Genomic DNA, 17689 nt, shown 5'->3' with positions numbered 1-17689 from the left:
ACCCCACGCCTTTCCTGACGCTCTCAGGTCCTCAGCTCTGCCCTGCCGGAAACAAGCCTTCCCACCAGAGCCCACGATTTCCCCAAAAGCAGCCCAGCACGCAGCCTAGAGCATTCGCAGTCTACAGAGAGCTGGACCGCGTTGCTCTCCCTCTTCTGGCCTAGTCACGTCTCCAAGTGTGGAGAGGAAAGGGAGACGGCCCCTTGGAGGAAGTTTACATCTGCCCTGGTACTTGCCATATTCCATCTTAAATTCTGGACGTTTGCAGAACCTCCTTGAGGACAGCTACCATGTCTTGTGTAGTTTTGTTACCCTTCCCCTGCTTGTACACACACACACACACACACACACATATACACACCTCAAACTGGGTGCCTGTGCTGAATGAATGATGGACATTACCCTGCCTGACCTTCCCAGCTAACCTTACTTACCATGACATGCCATCACCTCTGACTTTGTCTTTCTAGAATTCTTACATTGTCAGAGGAATTTGGAAAGCCCTCAAGAAACGCTTCAAAATTGCCATACTGGAGAGAAGGGAGCATCTTTCCAGGAATTTGCCTCCAGGGTGTTTCTGGTGAGACCCAGGTCCGGAGAACACCACCCCTTCCTGGTTATAGTGGGAGCCCCTATCACCTCCCTGTCCCAAAAAAAAAACTTCATAAAAGGCTCAGAATTCCCCAGACAAGCAGGTGGACACTGCTCTGACTCAAGCCAGAGCAGCAAGTTGTCCACAGTGCCTTCGTGGCAGGAGCTGCGCTTCTGCAAGAGGATAAGACCCCTGACCGGGCCAGAGCTACTCTCCTGCTCTAAGCATCTGGGGGGCCTATTTGCTGCTGAGGAGTTTGTTCTGAGCTGGACATTGTACTTCTGGTGAGTCTCTGCTTTTCGCGCAAAGATATTCTTTTCTAAGGAAACATTTCCCTGTCAGTGGGGGTTAGCTCAGGATGGAAGCAGTGAGAGTGGTGTGGCGTGATCACTCCTGGCTTTCGTGCATGTGGTCAGCCAACATTTGTGGAGCACCGTTATGTGCCAGGCATGGAGATCAGAGCTATCATCCGAAGCCTGCGACAGGTACATTAACAGGAAGGGAGACGAGCAAATAAAACAAAATGAAGGAGGTTTGCAGAGGGTGTTAGAGGCGCACCACAGAGAGGAAGGGTACCTACCACCCAGCTTGGGAAGGGGCTTGTCATGGAGGAGGCAAAGCCTGAGCTGAGTCTTGAAGCACTAGGAGTTGGCCAAGGTACAAAGAGGAGAAGTAGGTTCCAGGCCAGAAATGACAGGTTGTGCAGAAGCACAGAAAGATGGTGGGCTAGGAGAGGAAAGCAGAAGATTCCATGGTGAGACTTGCTTGCCCAGATCAGGAGCTTGGACTCACCCAGAAAGGGGATGGAGAGCCAGTGATGGGATTGGAGCAAGGGCTTTGTGTCACCAGATTTACTTTGTGGAGAGATCTCTGTGGCTGGTGGGTGGGGAATGGATGGATGGAGTTTCCATGGCAGCAAGCGAACCAATTAGGACATGACTGAAATAACCTAGGTGAGAAGGCAGGAAGGCTTGAACGGCAATGAAGTATGGGGATGAAAAGAAATCTACAGATCCCAGGCATTTAGGAAACACTCAAGAAAGACCTTTCCACAAACTGATGGTGGGTCATGAATGGATGGAGGGGTGAGTCCTTGGGTGGTAGAGACTGTGATACTTTCTGGTTGAATGCCTTAACCAGTGAGAGAGGGAGTGGGGAAGGGAGAGTGGAGGGCTTTTATTCTAAATACCTTTGTGTTATTTGATACTTTGAAAATGAGCATTATATTAACAAAAAGCCTAAGAAGGGTGTTGTTTAAATCACTGCTAGTTCTAACATATAACTTTCTGCCTGTGCACATCATAAGTTAACTTCGATAGATCATTTCTGGAACCATCACACCAAACATCACTCTCTGTAAAAATCTATTTTGAAACATGGGTCCTATGTGACAGCTTCATTGATTCTTTATGAGATGTTGGAAGATTTTCTAACCCTCTAATATCAGGGAGAGAAAGAAACTCCAGGTCAGAGGTTAGTGAATTCTGTAATATCTACCCATTGTATTGAAGTTTGGGCAGAATTTTCCTAACACCTTTACACACTCAGGCATCCTCATTCAGTAACTGGGGGAGATAACCTCCTAGAGTCTGGGTACCAGACTTGACCAGTGCACCCAACAAATCCTGAGTGGCCTTGGTGAGAACTTCCTCTCCCAGAAAATAGAAAACTCAGTTCCAGCCAATAAGGAGGAAGTGAGTAAAGAAGTGAAATTAACGAAGCCATGGAAGGAAATGGTCAAATCACCTTCGATTATGTAACAACCAGCGAGTAGATGCAGACACAGCAGACAGTTTAGGAGAGAAGCGTTTCATCAGAGATTCTAGGAGAGAAGTATTTTTTAGCACCATTTAAAAAAGCATAAGAGGGCTTCCCTGGCGGCGCAGTGGTTGAGAGTCCGCCTGCCGATGCAGGGGACACGGGTTCGTGCCCCGGTCCGGGAGGATCTCACATGCCGCGGAGCGGCTGCGCCCGTGAGCCATGGCCGCTGAGCCTGCGCGTCCGGAGCCTGTGCTCCGCAAAGGGAGAGGCCACAACAGTGAAAGGCCCGCATACCGCAAAAAAAAAAAAAAAAAAAAAAAAGCATAAGATTCCAGGGAACAGAAACCCTAAAGGGATTCCTTTGACAGTGCTATAACAAAGTCTTAAGGAAAAAGGAAAGGGCAAAGGAACTCAGGCAACAGAGCCACCAGGAGCAGGTGAGAAAGTGAAGATGAATAAGGAAGAAACTCAGAAAAGGGAAGAGAGAGAACTAAGAACCGAATTGGAAAGTCCCCGGGCAGCCCTGAAAGAAGGAGAAAGAAGCAAACTCACACAGCTTGTCACAGCCAGGTGGGAAAGGAGGGCAGGCAAGGGAGACAATGTAGAAATGCTTGGGGACAGATATGTGATCCTCCAGGCCAATGTCCTTTAGAATATAACCGCATCACTGAGGAAGGAGTCTACAGATGGGCACTGTGGACTGCACAGGATGGGGGCAAGAAACGTTCGTAACAATAAAAAGTGGTTAAAACAAAAAGGTTCTGGTTTGGGTTCAGCGAACCCATATCCGAGTCATCATTCCAACATTTACTAGTTGCGTGGTCTCAGGTACGTTACTTCTGTTGGCCTCAGTTTCCTCATTGGTGAAATGGGTGCTATTTACCTCAAAGTTTACTGTGAAGATTAAATAAGATAATGAGAAAAAGCTGCCTATTACTTAGTAGGTGCTCAATAAAGGACAGCCTTTTTTTAAAAAACTTTTTTTTTCACATTGACTTTTCTTTGAGTTATAGTTGATGTAAAATATTATGTGAGTTATGGGTGTACAATATAGTGATTCACAGTTTTTAAAGGTTATACTCCATTTATGGCTATTATGAAATATTGGCTATGTTCCCTGTGTTGTACAATATATCCTTGTAGCTTACTTTACACATACTAGTTTATATCTCTTAATCTCCTACCCCTATGTTACCCCTCTCCCATCCCCTCTCCCCACTGGTAACCACTAGTTTGTCCTCTATATCTGTGAGTCTGTTCCTTTTTTGTTATATTCACTAGTTTGTTGTATTTTTTAGATTCCACATATAAGTAATTGCATACAGTATTGTCTTTCTCTGTCTGACTTATTTCACTAATCATAATACCCTCCAAGTCTATCCATGTTGCTGCAATGGCATCATTTCATTCTTTTATGGCTGAGTAGTATTCCATTATACATATATACCACGTCTTCTGTATCCATTCATCTATTGATGGACACTTAGGTTGCTCCCATATCTTGGCAATTGTAAATAATGCTGCTATGAACATTGAGGCTGCGTGTATCTTTTCGAATTAGTGTTTTTGTTTTTGTTCTGTTGTTTTGGATATATACCCAGGAGTGGAATTGCTGAGTCGTATGTTAGTTCTATTTTTAGTTTTTTGAGAAACGTGCATACCGTTTTCCACAGTGGCTGCACCAATTTACAGTCCCACCAACAGTGTAGGAGGGGTCCCTCTTCTTGCCAACATTTGTTATATGTGTTCTTTTTTTTTTTTTTAAAGGCCAATTCCTTTTTTAATAGCAAGATACAAGTAAGATATGTGTTCTTTTTGATGATACCATTCTGACAGGTGTGAGGTGATATCTCTTTGTGGTTTTGATTTGCATTTCTCTGATGATTAGCGATGTTGAGCACCTGGTCATGTGCCTGTTGGCCATCTGCATTCCATCTTTGGAAAAATGTTCAGATCTTCTACCATCTTTTTCATCTGGTTGTTTGTTTCTTTTTGATGTTGAATTCTATGAGCAAGGACAGTTTTTTTAAACGTACTGTTTCTAAATTTCTATCCAATAAAAATGGTGTGATGGGACTTCCCTCGTGGTTCAGTGGTTGAGACTTTGCCTTCCAATGTAGGGGGTGCAGGTTCAATCCCTGGTTGGGGAGCTAAGATCCCACATGCCTCGGGGCCAAAAAACTAAAACATAAAACAGAAGCAACATTGTAAAAAATTCAATAAAAGACTTTAAAAAATGGTCCATATCCCAAAAATATCTTTTTAAAAAAATGGTGTAATATAATGGGATATGACAGGCACTTGACTCCTTCAACCTGCAGGCCATACCCAGTTAAGCCCCTCCATTTACACATTACCCATGGCTGCTTTCTCGCAACAGTGGTAAAGTTGAGTGGTTGCAACAAAGCCTAAATTATTTGCTATCTGGCTCTTTTATACATAATGTTTCCAGGCCCCTGGTACAAGTTGTATCAGAGTACTATGTCTGAGGCTGACTCTCCTGTACACACGATGTGTGCGAAAAGATATAGAGCACAAAGCCCTTGATATCCACCTTACCCACCCAGGGCTTTTCTGTTGGATCCAAAGGAAGGGCAAGTTTTCACTGGGCTCTCAGAGGTGAAATAACGACTGAGCCTATGGGGAGAGGCCACTGGAGACCATACACCTCGCTGCACCAAACCTCCTGCTTATATATCTAAGCCCTCCTTGTTCTAGACCTAGAGGAAGAATGGAATATTCCTGGAGTCTGTCTGTCGCCACTCTGAGTACCTGGGTCCAGGGGGGTAGGAAGCAGGCCCAAATGAGATGATGCTGTGAGAGGAAGAGCAGAGGTCTCAAAACTAAAAATCAGACTGCTCATTCCCAAATAATCCCCGAAGCAGGAGGAAAAGGAGTCGGGAATTCATGGAGACAGGTGTGGCTACACAGAACGTTGTTTACACATTCGGGTACCAGAGAGACCCGTGGAAATAATGGAAGGAAAATGCAGACTCTTATGAACAATGTTAGGAAGTCAATGCCAAGGATGAGAAGGGACGTGGGGAAAATGGGAGGGATGGTTGTACCTTAGTTCTGTTCTGAGCAAGGGAGTGAACCAGGAAGGAATAGTCCGCAGCGGAGAGCAGTCATCACTACATGTATCATGACGATATAAGAAGTAACCCATGATTATTTTGCTGGTCTTCTTGTTCAAAGTGATCGAAGACCATTTCAGTGAGGCCAACCTTGATGAGAGAGGTTCAACGCCCAAGATTAGGCAGAAGATGGTACCAAGGCACTTGCTGCTCTGAATCAGTGCCAGGATCCTGTCTCAGAGGAATGACCTACCAGGGTAGAGGGCAACTTGCAGCTGAGAAGGGCTTGGGTGACTCAGCAGCTGAAGAATTCCCCAAAAGCTGGAGCTCCCTGTGACGTCCTGGCATTGCCAACACCTCCCCCGCACTTCTGCTTGGTCCATTTCCCTGGGTGTCTGCATCTCCATCTCCATCGTCGTCCCTCTTCCAGGCCCTCCCTCCATGCAACTACATCTGTAGTGAGATGTTTTCTGTTTATTGGGAACCGGAAAGAAGTGCTGGGGCCTGAGTGGTTTCCTTGGAAAGACAGGGTTTAATACATGCATTGTGCAACCGGCCTGCTTGACACAATAAGAGGTTTCACTTCCTGAGATGGACCGGATGCTGCCAGGTTTTGGGTCTGGGCTACAGGATCAGGATGAGACATGGCAGAGCTGTAGAGAATACTACGTCAAAGGGCATTGCCCCATGGCTCCAAACGTTCCCTTGAGGAGAAAGAATGAGGGCTCATGCACCCTGGATACTGGTGCATGAAGAGGATGGAGAAGTAGATTCATTCCTGACCTCTATCTCGATTCCCAGAAACAGAATGGATTCACTCAGAAACGACATGGGTCCCTTGCATACCTGCTCTCCTGTCACTGGCTTCCATCCTCCTTCACTCAGCTTGTAATCACATCAGCGACTGAGTGCCTCTCTGTGTTCTCTGTCAGGAGAGCTCACAGAGCTACCAGACCACCGGGTCCCGTGGACCCCCAGCATAAAGAGTCTGAGGAAGGTGGTAGTTCCTTCAGTGAGACTTGAGGACCAGGGGTTCATTTCCAGGGTGGACGTTATGAAAGGAAAACAGAGTCATCCACCAGGCTCCCTAGGCAGGGCCTCCGGGGAGTCTGCACAAACCAAACACCCAATTTTATGAGGACTTAGGGACTATTGCTCCCCAAACTCCCAAGGAATGGATGCATTGAACAGGATGCAGCTCTTAGATTCTCTCTGAAACATATAACTTCCCAAAGATGGGATTCTTGTGTCTGCCTTCCTGATATCAAGATACTGAGAGCCCAATCAGAAGGCTGGTTGGTGAAGCCACTGCATCATTCTTGCCCACGGTAGAGTCTATTTCCCTCCTGCCTGTGAAAGTCAGGTACTCTCTCCCATGAACCATGTTGTGCAAGCCCAGGACTTGGCACAGAGTAAGCACATCCTTATTTGAGTAAAAACACTGTCAAATTCCTGCTCACTAATTCAGGCAGCAAAGCTTTACTGCCTGAACTTGCATGTCACACACTGTGCTAGGCCCAGCTCTAGAAGAGTTCACAGCCTCCTAAGGGAACCAGGTAAGTGAGCCAGGTTTCGATTCGGTGCTATAATAAGTGCTATAATATTGATGTGACAAAGGGGCTAGAGAAGGCACCGTTCCCAGACTCCATGCCCCATTTTTGACCCGGTCATTCATTCCTTCTTCTAGGGCTACCCTGGGGCAGTACCCTGGGCAGGCACTCTTCTGGTGTCTGAGTTAAACAAAGTCTGGTGCATTTCTGCACACTAACAGCAAAATACCCAGAGAGAAATAAAGAAAACAATGCCATTTACAATAACATCGAAATACAAATAAATTTAACCAAGAAGGTGAACTATCTGTACACTGAAAATTATAAGATATTGATGCAAAAAATCAAAGACACAAATAAATGGAAAGGTATCCCATGTTTGGGACTAGAGTAACTAATATTGTTAAACTGTCCATACCACCTAAAGCCGTCTGTAGATGCATTGCAATCCCTATCAAAATTCCAATGGCATATTTCACAGAAATATAACAAACAATCCAAAAATTTGTATGGAATCACCAAAGGCCTTGAAGAGACAAGGCAACCTTAAGAACAGCAGAGCTGGAGGCATCACACTTCCTGATTTCAGACTATATTACAGAGATATATATCTCTATATAGAGGTATACAATATGTATATAAAAGAATACTATTCAGCCATAAAAAAGAAGAAACTCCTGCTGTTCGTCACAACGTGGATGAACCTTGAGGGTGTTATGCTAAGTAAAATAAGTGAGAGAAATTCAAATGCTATATGATCTCACCTAGAAGTGGGATCTTAAAAAAAAAAAAGCAAAACTCACAGGAACAGAGAAAAGAATAGTGGTTGCCAAGGGCTAGGGGTTGGGAGAAATGGGGAGATGTTGGTCAAAGGGTACATACTTTCAGTTATCAGATGAATAAGTTCTGGGAATCTAATGTACAGTATGGTGATTATTATTAACTATATTGTATCACTGTATCATACGGCAGAAAGTTGCTAAAAGAGTAGATCTTAAATGTTCTCACCACCATATGTATATGTATGTATATGTATATATATGTGTGAGGTTATGGATGTGTTAACTAACCTCATTGTGGTAATCTTTTATATATATATATATATATATATATATATATATATATATACACCAAATCATCATGTTGTACACCTTAAACTTATACAACGTTATATGTGAATTACACTGCAATAAAACTAGAGGAAAAAACAAAGTCTAATAACTCTTGCACTTACCAAGGGATATAGCCTCAGCTGAATATTCTTTTTTTTTTTTTTTTTTCTGTGGTATGTGGGCCTCTCACTGTTGTGGCCTCTCCCGTTGCGGAGCACAGGCTCCAGACGCTCAGGCTCAGCGGCCATGGCTCACGGGCCCAGCCGCTCCGCGGCATGTGGGATCTTCCCGGACCGGGGCACGAACCCATGTCCCCTGCATCGGCAGGCGGACTCTCAACCACCGCGACACCAGGGAAGCCCTGAATATTCTTATTTGTAAAAATTTTCACTTTTCAGAGTTAACAGAAAAAAATTCTTTCAGGCAAAAAACATCTCTGCATCTTAAAGAGGGAATGTGATCACGAGGCCTGACTTATTCACGATCTTTTCAAATACGTTCTCAATCCAGGCTCGTTTCACCGTTCACCGAACATTGATGGAGATTCCGTATGCAATTGGCTAGGGTACCAGCACCTGGTCTGAATGGGTTGGATGAACTTGTCTCCAAGGTTTCCCCAGCCCCATCTGGAGCCTGAACCCCTGCACTACTGTGTTTTCTCTGCTTCATCCTAGCAAGATCAAGTGTCTCCCCAGAGGCTCCCAGTAATTACTCCCCAGTAATTGACCCCGAGCCCCCAAGGTAGAAAACAGCACGCTGGGTGCAGAACTGGCAGGGTTACTGTTACTTCATTAGGCCCATTTATCCATCTCCAAGTGGGAAGGTTCCTAAACTTATGTGCAAAGAGTGAGGGAGCATTTGTATGTGTGTCTCTCCACGTGTCTTCCACTTTACCCCAGAGATCCTAAATTAAAACGTCCTTCTAACCTAGGAAACCCCAGTATTTTTGATTGACATCATCTGCACAATAGTTGTCAGAAAAAACAACATATATTTGCATAATGACACATTTGCAAAAATATGTCACAGTTTGCTACCACTTGCCCTTCCAAGGATTAGAGAATTTTTTCAGTTTACCCTCTCCCAGAAGTTCCCATCCATCCTCTTTTTTTGTTTGTTTTTTTTTAACTTGGTTGTGAAATCAGTTAACCAAACCGGGAAATTTCTTAGCTCCTCACTTCTGCTTTTGAAGGCCATAAAATAGTGAGGGAGAAACTGGCAGACAGCATACCTCTTGGAGACACAACAGGCCACTCCGGGATTCTATTCTCTCCAGGCAGCCTTCATTGTCCAGGTACCACTTTAATTCTTCCTTATGACTAGGTCCTAAGGGAGTCTCTCTCTCTCTCTCTCTCTCTCTCTCTCTCTCTCTCTCTCTCTCCCCCACCCACTCTCTCCCTCTCTCCCTCCCTTCCCCTCTCCCTCCCTCCTTCTCTCCGGGCCTGAGGGCTGGGCTTTTTGCACAAATGCCAGATGTACTATAACGCCATAACTTGCAAAATATTGCGGATTAATACTGCTTATCTCGCAGCGGCTGTCTGAGAGCTCAGCATCAAACCTCTGCCCCAGGTCTCCTAATAAATCCACTCCTGGTTTAGGCCTGATTTAGCAAATGCTCTACTCTGGACCCAAAGGATGACTCTTTCACGCATTCACTTATGCGTTCAAAGACTGCTTCTTTGCATGCCTACCAGGTACTAGATGCTGAGGGCAATTCACGTGTGAAGGCAGCCCTCGTGGGGACTGGCGTGGCAAATGGTCACTCATTTTCTCCTCTCTACACAGGTTTCTGAAGCAGCCATGGCAACGGTACCTGAACCCACCAACGAAGTGATGGCTTACTATAGGTCAGTGGGAAAATTGATACCAGTAATGTGAACAGGGCTCCCCTCTCAAGAGTGGAGTGTGTCATCTGAGCTTGAAGACCAGATTTGCCCCACCAAACTGCCTCTTCCAGTGGCAAGCAGGGTTCCAAGGCAAACCTGGTTTAAAGACTAATTTCCCACTATAAGTCTGGCCTTGGGCCCCATAGGCCATCTAGATGTTGCTGCAGGGACAGCCTGCAGAGGGCAAACAGGAAGGAAAGGTGTCAAGTGGACAATACAGGGGATCCCTTGCAATATTTGGCTTAAATGAGACAGAAAGCTCAGATTTTAACTGGGCTGGAAGTTAGGTCTCAGCATCCAACAGAGAGCAACGTGGGTACCTGCCCTGCCTCATTTGCTTTTCCATTGCATATCACCACGGAACCTGGCAGCTTCAGGCAGCCCTAAGGAACATGCTGTTTGCAGTTTCCTATTAACGGTGAAGACTGTTTGCAGGGAAGGAAAAATAATCTTGTCCAGGAGACATAATTGAACAATCTCTCTGTTTTTATTACAGTGACGAGAATGACCTGTTATTTGAGGCTGACGGCCCCAAACAGATGAAGGTGAGTCCGTGGGCTTAGCTCCCAACACATGAAGGGGCTCTGACATGGGAAAGACTCAAGGAAAGGGGTCCACCTTGTTCCTATGGAGTTTTGTGTTCAAATGATTTTCTCCTCTTCCAGTGAGACAGACGCAGGCTGGCCACTACGCAGCTCCCACGTCACCACAGTGGTTCACTGAGGCTTGGTGATGGTGGCCATGCTTGCAGAGGGTGAGGGGGAATTACAGTGGAGATAGCGTTTGCTGTTTCATGTTAGGAAGACGGTCCAGGCTCCAACGCAAATTTGATTCTCCTTTTAGAAGAGGCTTTTAGCCCTCAGAGTGATGAAACTACGTTAATCACTTAAGTCACACTCTGAGACCCAGAGAAGATGATCTTGAGAATGAACGTGTCTGCATCCTTTAAGGGTGGAGTTGCTTTTTGCTCCCTGGGGTGGAGCTTATGATAACAGGGCATAGATGATGTACAGAAAAAGTTTAGTTGGGAGTGGCAAGAAAATTATTCACTTGCCAGTGGATCTTGGTCAAGTCATTTTACCCCTCTGATCTTCATCTGAAAAATAAGGCTCATGAGCTGGATGACGTCAGAGACCCTAGCATCCCGCAACCTTCAGTTCTGAAATATTGTCAGCAGGAGCTAAGTCTATCCCAGCAGAGGAGTATTTCTCTGACTCTTTTTTTTTTTTTTTTTTTTGCGGTACGCGGGCCCCTCACTGCTGTGCCCTCTCCCGTTGCGGAGCACAGGCTCCAGATGCGCAGGCTTAGCGGCCATGGCTCACGGGCCCAGCCGCTCCGCGGCATGTGGGATCTTCCCGGACCGGGGCATGAACCCGTGTCCCCTGCATCGGCAGGCGGACTCTCAACCACTGCTCCACCACGGAAGCCCTCTGACTCTTATCTTAACGGAGAGCCTTGCTGATGTTCCAGCTGGCTCTTCTCTTCTGTAAGAGGCCTGATAACTTTCCCAGGGTGTCCAGCCATCAGCCCAGCTAATGCACTTGTACAGATTAGCAGGCAGCTACTTCTCTCTTACTTTTTTAGTTCATGACAGCCTCCTCCAGCCTCCTCATCCAGTCTCAGTCTTGTTAAAAGCACATCTCTTTAAAGGTTTTAAAACCAGCGTAACTGGTTTTCTCTGGCCCTGGGTGGGGTGCGACCCGGCCCTCCTCCACTGTCTCTTCCAGGAGCCTGGCTCTCACTCATCTGGGGCCTCTGCTCTGGACAGGAACTTATCTCGCACTCAGCTTTCCTCTGCACTGTTATATGTCTCTTTAGCTGTCCTTCAAGCTTTTAAACCATTATCGTGCCTTGGGGGCAACCTCAGTTACGCCTTAATGCAGTTAGTTATACAGGTTCTCTGAATAAGGTGGAAATGGGAACCTATTTCAGGAATAGTAACCACTTTTAAAGTATTGGCAGGTTATTTATGAGAGAGCATTTGAGAGAAAAAAAAAACTTGTATAGAATAATTGTTGATTGGGCTTCCCTGGTGGCGCAGTGGTTGAGAGTCCGCCTGCCGATGCAGGGCACACGGGTTCGTGCCCCGGTCTGGGAAGATCCCACATGCCGCGGAGCGGCTGTGCCCGTGAGCCATGGCCGCTGAGCCTGCGCGTCCGGAGCCTGTGCTCCACAACAGGAGAGGCCACAGCAGTGAGAGGCCCGCGTACAGAAAAAAAAAAAAAGAATAATTGTTGATTGAGCATAGATGTATTGAAAATATTATGATCATCATTGCCATGAAAAATTAACTACATAGTGTTAGTGCATTAGATTTACAAAAATATCAAAAGTGTAAGAAGGTATAAATTTATAGTTAGGTGGAGCATGTGTAAAAGAGATAAGGTAGAAATGGTATTTATTCTAGAAGAATGCCATATAGGGCATCAGAAAGCCAACGTTTTAGTTTTGGGTCTGCCTCTCTCTTGCCACGTGCCCTTGGGTAAGCCACTTAACCTCTCTGGGCTGCAGAGAGATGAACGTTTATCCTTAGAAGCTCTGTTACCCCCTCCTTCGTCCTCTCTCATGTCAAAACCAGAGTTTTCTGGCACAAGCACCTTCCCACGCTGACTTCCTTATTCTCTCTACAGTGCTGCGTCCAGCACCTGGACCTCAGCTCCACAGGAGATGAGAGCATCCACCTGCAAATCTCCCACCAGCTCTACAACAAAAGCTTCAGGCATGTGGTGTCGGTCATCGTGGCTGTGGAGAAGCTGCAGAAGATCCCCTGCTCACAGACCTTCCAGGATGATGGCCTGAGGAGCATCTTTTCACTCATCTTTGAAGAAGGTACCTAACGAGAGCTGAGGGCAGACACGAGATTGCTGGTCATTTCCTTCTCAGAGGCCGTAACCCAACAGTCAACTAAACTTCCCTAAAGCTGAAACCCTTTAAAAGTAGAAGGCCCAGCAGTGAGAGGCAAACAGAGACACCTAGAAACCCAATTAATCGTCTCTTTAGTTGAAACCATTCTTTTTTTTTTTTTTGTCTTCCATCAGATCGATTTGTTCACTTAAAAGATTTTTTAAGGAATTCTTCTTTACTGAAAGGATGGTGTAACTGGGTAATAGTGCTATTAATCTTAAGAATGGAAGCTTTTCCAGAATATATTCATGGTCACGCATAAAATGGTACCCAAAATGTAACATCTCAAGACACGACTGTATAAAATCCAATTTGGTGATGGTTTTAGTCTCATTTTTAGTTGTTGAAACTATTCTTAAAATAGGACCTTGATAACTACTGATCTTTGCAAAGCACCCAATCATTCTGAGGGCTTTCACTTATGTATCTTCTGCGAGTGTCAGAATATCCCTGTTGGGCCAGTTCTATTGCCGCTGCCACTTTACATAAGTAGCTCTATGGCCCATCCACAGCCAGCAATAGAGCTGAGGCTTGAACCCAAATCTTAGGGTGCCAGGCCCAGTGTTCTGACGCACCCCAGCTTCCTGCCCACCAATGTTATAATCAAACTTTGACTGTGCGTGCTCAGATATCCTCGGAGGAACCCAATTCTGCTGCTTCACAGCACCAGGCCTGCCCCTCTGAGTTTCCACCTAAACGACGTCTGTGCTCCACATTTTAGAGCCTGTCATCTTTGAAACATACGACAATGATCTTCTGTGTGACGCGGCTGTGCAGTCGCTGACCTGCAAACTCCAGGACAGAGACCAAAAATCCCTGGTGCTGGCTAGCCCGTGTGTGCTGAAGGCTCTCCACCTCCTCGCACGGGATATGAACCGAGAAGGTACCTGGGGACACCCTGCTTCTTTTCTTGGCCTCCTGGGAGCTTGCTAATTCTCTACACTTTCAACAGAGTAGATGATTAAGGCAAATGATCGACAGCAGTGAAATAACATACAATAAAGGATATGTTTTTGTTTGGGTCCTAGCGTTGACACCAGATCGAGTCCCTTAGCGCATTTATTTTTCAGCAAGAGAGGTGACTCTGAGAAATTAGGGGGCTCAAGCACGCTCAGGACCACTGTTCACTCAAGTCATGTAATGGTAGCGCCACGTCAGTGCTTCTTTTAGAAAGGAGTCATTTGATGGACAAGACCTAACCGCCCGTGGGTTCTTTCTTCCTGTTGTTGCAGTTGAAACTAGAATGGTGAGGAGATAATCTGTTCCCCCGCCTCATGCCCAGCCCCGCCCCCTCGCCCCTAACATCTTTCCGGCCATCTTACCAGATGGTTCCTTAGAGGGAAACCTTACTGACAAGCAGGAGCTCATATCTCTCGACTGTCACTGGCAATTGTCTCGAGACTGGGGTCCCACGGGTTGTGGGAATCTGCCCAGCACTTTGCTACCGTGGCTGCGGTCCAGGGGGCAGCTGAAAGAAGCAGGCAGTTCTCTTCCGAGGCTGCTGACCTTGGAGAGAGGCATCACTGTGGGAAAGCTTCCTGGTGTGAGCCAAGACAAGACAGCCCTGTTTCTTTAGAATTGCACTGTGAGGGTGACCTTGGGGCCTCCAAGTCAGACAGCTATGACTAAGGGAGATTAAAATGCATGTCTCGGGCTTCCCTGGTGGCGCAGTGGTTGAGAGTCCACCTGCCGCTGCAGGGGACACGGGTTCGTGCCCCAGTCCAGGAAGATCCCACATGCCGCGGAGCGGCTGGGCCCGTGAGCCATGGCCGCTGAGCCTGCGCGTCCGGAGCCTGTGCTCAGCAGCGGGAGAGGCCGCAACAGTGAGAGGCCCGTGTACCGCAAAAAAAAAATGCATGTCTCTCTTTGCAGCCACTTTTCCCAGCTAAGCTCCTTTCCCAAGTTCTTCCCACTTCCTTCTCTACATTCCTGAAACAGATCCGTGCCCGATGTTTTTCCGGGACCCAGCTTTCTCTCTTTTCTCGCTTTTCACGTTGATCAAATTATTGTGCTCTTGTGGATGGACACATCACCCGTCAGGGACAAGATGACTTTCTGCAGTTTCTAAAAATCAGACCCCCTGATTCTTCATTGCCGCTGTGGTGAGGCTCTGAGAAGCCCCTAGACCTTCTTTGGGGAAAAACCTGTTTCAACCAACTGAACCTGCTATGATCTGTGAGAAGCCCTATTACCCTGTCTGTTAAGCCATAGGGACCTCGGTGTGGGTTTCCGCAGAGGATGCTAAATTGTAAGAGTCCCTGCAGTGCTGTGTGTCCCTAACCATGAGACTCCTTTCCTCTCCCCAGTGGTTTTCTGCATGAGCTTCGTGCAAGGAGATGAAAGTAACGACAAGATACCTGTGGCCTTAGGCCTCAAGGAAAAGAATCTATACCTGTCTTGTGTGATGAAAGGCGATAGGCCCATCCTGCAGCTGGAGGTGAGTGGGTACCAGGGGCTGAAGGCCCTTCTCAGGCTCCTCTGAAGGACGCCTAGCCATCACTTTCTTCCAAGACAACTACCTCTTCCCCTTAGAAACTCTGGGAGCAGAGTTACTTGATAATTTTGCATAGATGTAAATAAGTTTAATGTAAGTGTTAAATGCATGCAACTTTCACTCCCACCACAGAAAATTAAATCATTATGTAGATGTTCTTGTGTCTTGCCATTGTGACCACCCAATAGATTATACATTGCTAGGGTTGCTCCACTTGTTAGATGACGTTTTGGGAACTTAATCTGCTCAGGGGACCTGTCACCTGTCATCATTTCCAACCCTCTCCCAAAATCACACCTCCCCTCACCCGCTTTCCCAGCAAAAGCTTCATTTCCAAGCTGAAGTCATTCTAGCCACAGGGCCATGAGGAAAATACAGCAAAGTCCCTGCAAACAGATACGCCTAGGAGCTTTAATCTAATTTTCACTTTTGAAAAACATTCCCACCTAGCATTTGATGCTAAGTTTCAGAAGAGGATAAGGGACACCTTCAGTCACCACATAGAAACCTGGGGTCTCAAAGATAACTCAGGAGTCTGGCTCCTGGGCCTGTGACCTTCGTATCCATTTTCTCTCTAGCCGACCCAGAGAATATCTTTGTCCAGATCAGAGTAGAGCGTCTGTGTCCCTGCCCTCATGAAAATGTTTATTTCTGTTTTGCTGCAGGAGGTAGACCCCAAAACTTACCCAAAGTGGAAGATGGAAAAGCGATTTGTCTTCAACAAGACAGAAATCAAGAATAGCGTCGAATTTGAATCTGCCCTGTACCCCAACTGGTACATCAGCACCTCTCAAGCAGAAGAAAAGCCCATCTTCCTAGGACGTTCCAAAGGCGGCCATGATATAACTGACTTCACCATGGAAATCATCTCTCCCTAAAGGAAGCTGTACCCAGAGTCCATATGGGCTGAATGACCCTGAGGGCTAGCAGAAGGGGAATCGAAGAGCATGGCTGCAGCCTGAACTTCACTGTTGTCTAATCAATGCCCAACTTCCCTCCGTATATTCGTGCTACGAGACCTCCTGCCCACCAGCCGGCGGGAATAACCCCACTCTTCCCACGCTTCTTCTGCCCGTCCTCAGACCCCATCCACTGAGCCAGCCCTCTCTCACCTCTTCCACTCACTCAAAGCCAGCCTGGCAGAAACCATGGCACACTAGGTTCAGAGAAATCCTCTGTCCTTTGCACACAGCTTCTGATGAGTGACCATTTAACTATTTATTTATTTATTTATTGATGGGTTAATCTATTTAATTTAATTCAAGGGGGCCAAGAAACAGCAGAGTCTGTGAAAAATCCTAGTCTTCTATATCTATGGAACCAATTTCATTTGGGCTAGTGTGCCGTCTTTATATCAAGTTCTTTCATTAAGCCTGAAAATATTTAAGCTCAGATCATTTCAAAAGGAATATTTATGAATGAGGAAGGATGATCAGATTGTTCAATGATTTTGAAATAAAGTTCACTGAAAACAAATGTTTTGCCACGTGGTCATTGACTTGTCTTGGATCTGACATAGAAGAGTCAAGGTAAATGGGGCCATGAGCATCCTCCTTGGGGACTCAGAAGCTCATTCCTCATCACTGAATGCGAGATACTTAGGAACATCACTGGCCAGAAAAGACCAGCCTTGATACCTCTCCCTTTCGTTTCTATTGTTCATCAAAAGTATATCTGGTGGGCTTCCCTGGTGGCGCAGTGGTTGAGAGTCCGCCTGCCGATGCAGGGGACACGGGTTCGTGCCCCGGTCCGGGAGGATCCCACATGCCGTGGAGCGGCTGGGCCCGTGAGCCATGGCCGCTGAGCCTGCGCGTCCGGAGCCTGTGCTCCGCAACAGGAGAGGCCACGACGGTGAGAGGCCCGCGTACCGCAAAAAAATAAATAAATAAATAAAATAAAATACTCAAAGGTAATAAAGTACTTAAGGTAATAAAATTTTTTTTTAAAAAAAGTATATCTGGTGCGCAAGCTTCCTCTGATAAACAGGATCAACTAAAACATTATCGGGAGTAAGCGTTGGTGCTAACAGCTGCCAGGTATTTCCCTATTCGTTTATCCAACAAACATGTATTAAGCAAATGCTATGTATCAGGGGCTGGGAGTACAGAAACCGGAAAGGTAAGGCGTTCCTAGTCAGATAGCAGAGGCAGACATATACAAGCAAACCAAAAAAAGGCAGCGTAACAAGTAGACAAGACAAACTATGAAAGGAGCAGCTAAGAGGGGTGACAAGATCTGCTCTGGGGGACGGAGGGCCAAGTAGGGTGACATTTCAATCAGGCCTAAAAGGATGAGCAGGAGTTTTCCACACAA

The 17689-nt window shown here is 46.3% G+C and overlaps 1 protein-coding gene across 3 annotated transcripts; it reads left to right on the top strand.

Moving 5' to 3' along the window:
* Positions 1-572: 572 nt before the first annotated feature.
* IL1B (interleukin 1 beta) lies at positions 573-16852 on the top strand. 3 transcript variants are annotated; one of them, XM_027129068.1, is made up of 7 exons: positions 573-591; positions 9878-9939; positions 10475-10523; positions 12609-12807; positions 13604-13765; positions 15189-15319; positions 16042-16852. In XM_027129068.1, exons 2-7 carry the CDS (start codon positions 9893-9895, stop codon positions 16252-16254), a joined length of 801 nt encoding a protein of 266 aa, XP_026984869.1. In that variant the 5' UTR covers positions 573-591; positions 9878-9892; the 3' UTR covers positions 16255-16852. The 3 variants fall into 3 exon arrangements, with proteins under 3 accessions (XP_026984869.1, XP_026984868.1, XP_026984867.1); XM_027129067.1 differs by lacking the exon at positions 573-591 and adding an exon at positions 9205-9386; XM_027129066.1 differs by lacking the exon at positions 573-591 and adding an exon at positions 9475-9786.
* The last annotated feature ends 837 nt before the right edge of the window (positions 16853-17689 follow it).

The sequence above is a fragment of the Aethalodelphis obliquidens genome, unplaced genomic scaffold (genome assembly GCF_003676395.1).
Source record: "Aethalodelphis obliquidens isolate GAN/ISIS:26980383/991018 unplaced genomic scaffold, ASM367639v1 scaffold35, whole genome shotgun sequence".
Taxonomy (NCBI): Eukaryota; Metazoa; Chordata; class Mammalia; order Artiodactyla; family Delphinidae; genus Aethalodelphis; species Aethalodelphis obliquidens.
This window is presented reverse-complemented; position numbering and strand designations above follow the sequence as displayed.

Bases quoted from the DNA above. Each gene is read 5' to 3' on its own strand.
- IL1B (XM_027129066.1), top strand. From the start codon at position 9,751: ATGCGTTCAAAGACTGCTTCTTTGCATGCCTACCAG. The intron at 12,808-13,603 runs GTACCTAACGAG...TCCACATTTTAG, and splicing joins TTCACTCATCTTTGAAGAAG to AGCCTGTCATCTTTGAAACA. The intron at 15,320-16,041 runs GTGAGTGGGTAC...GTTTTGCTGCAG, and splicing joins GGCCCATCCTGCAGCTGGAG to GAGGTAGACCCCAAAACTTA.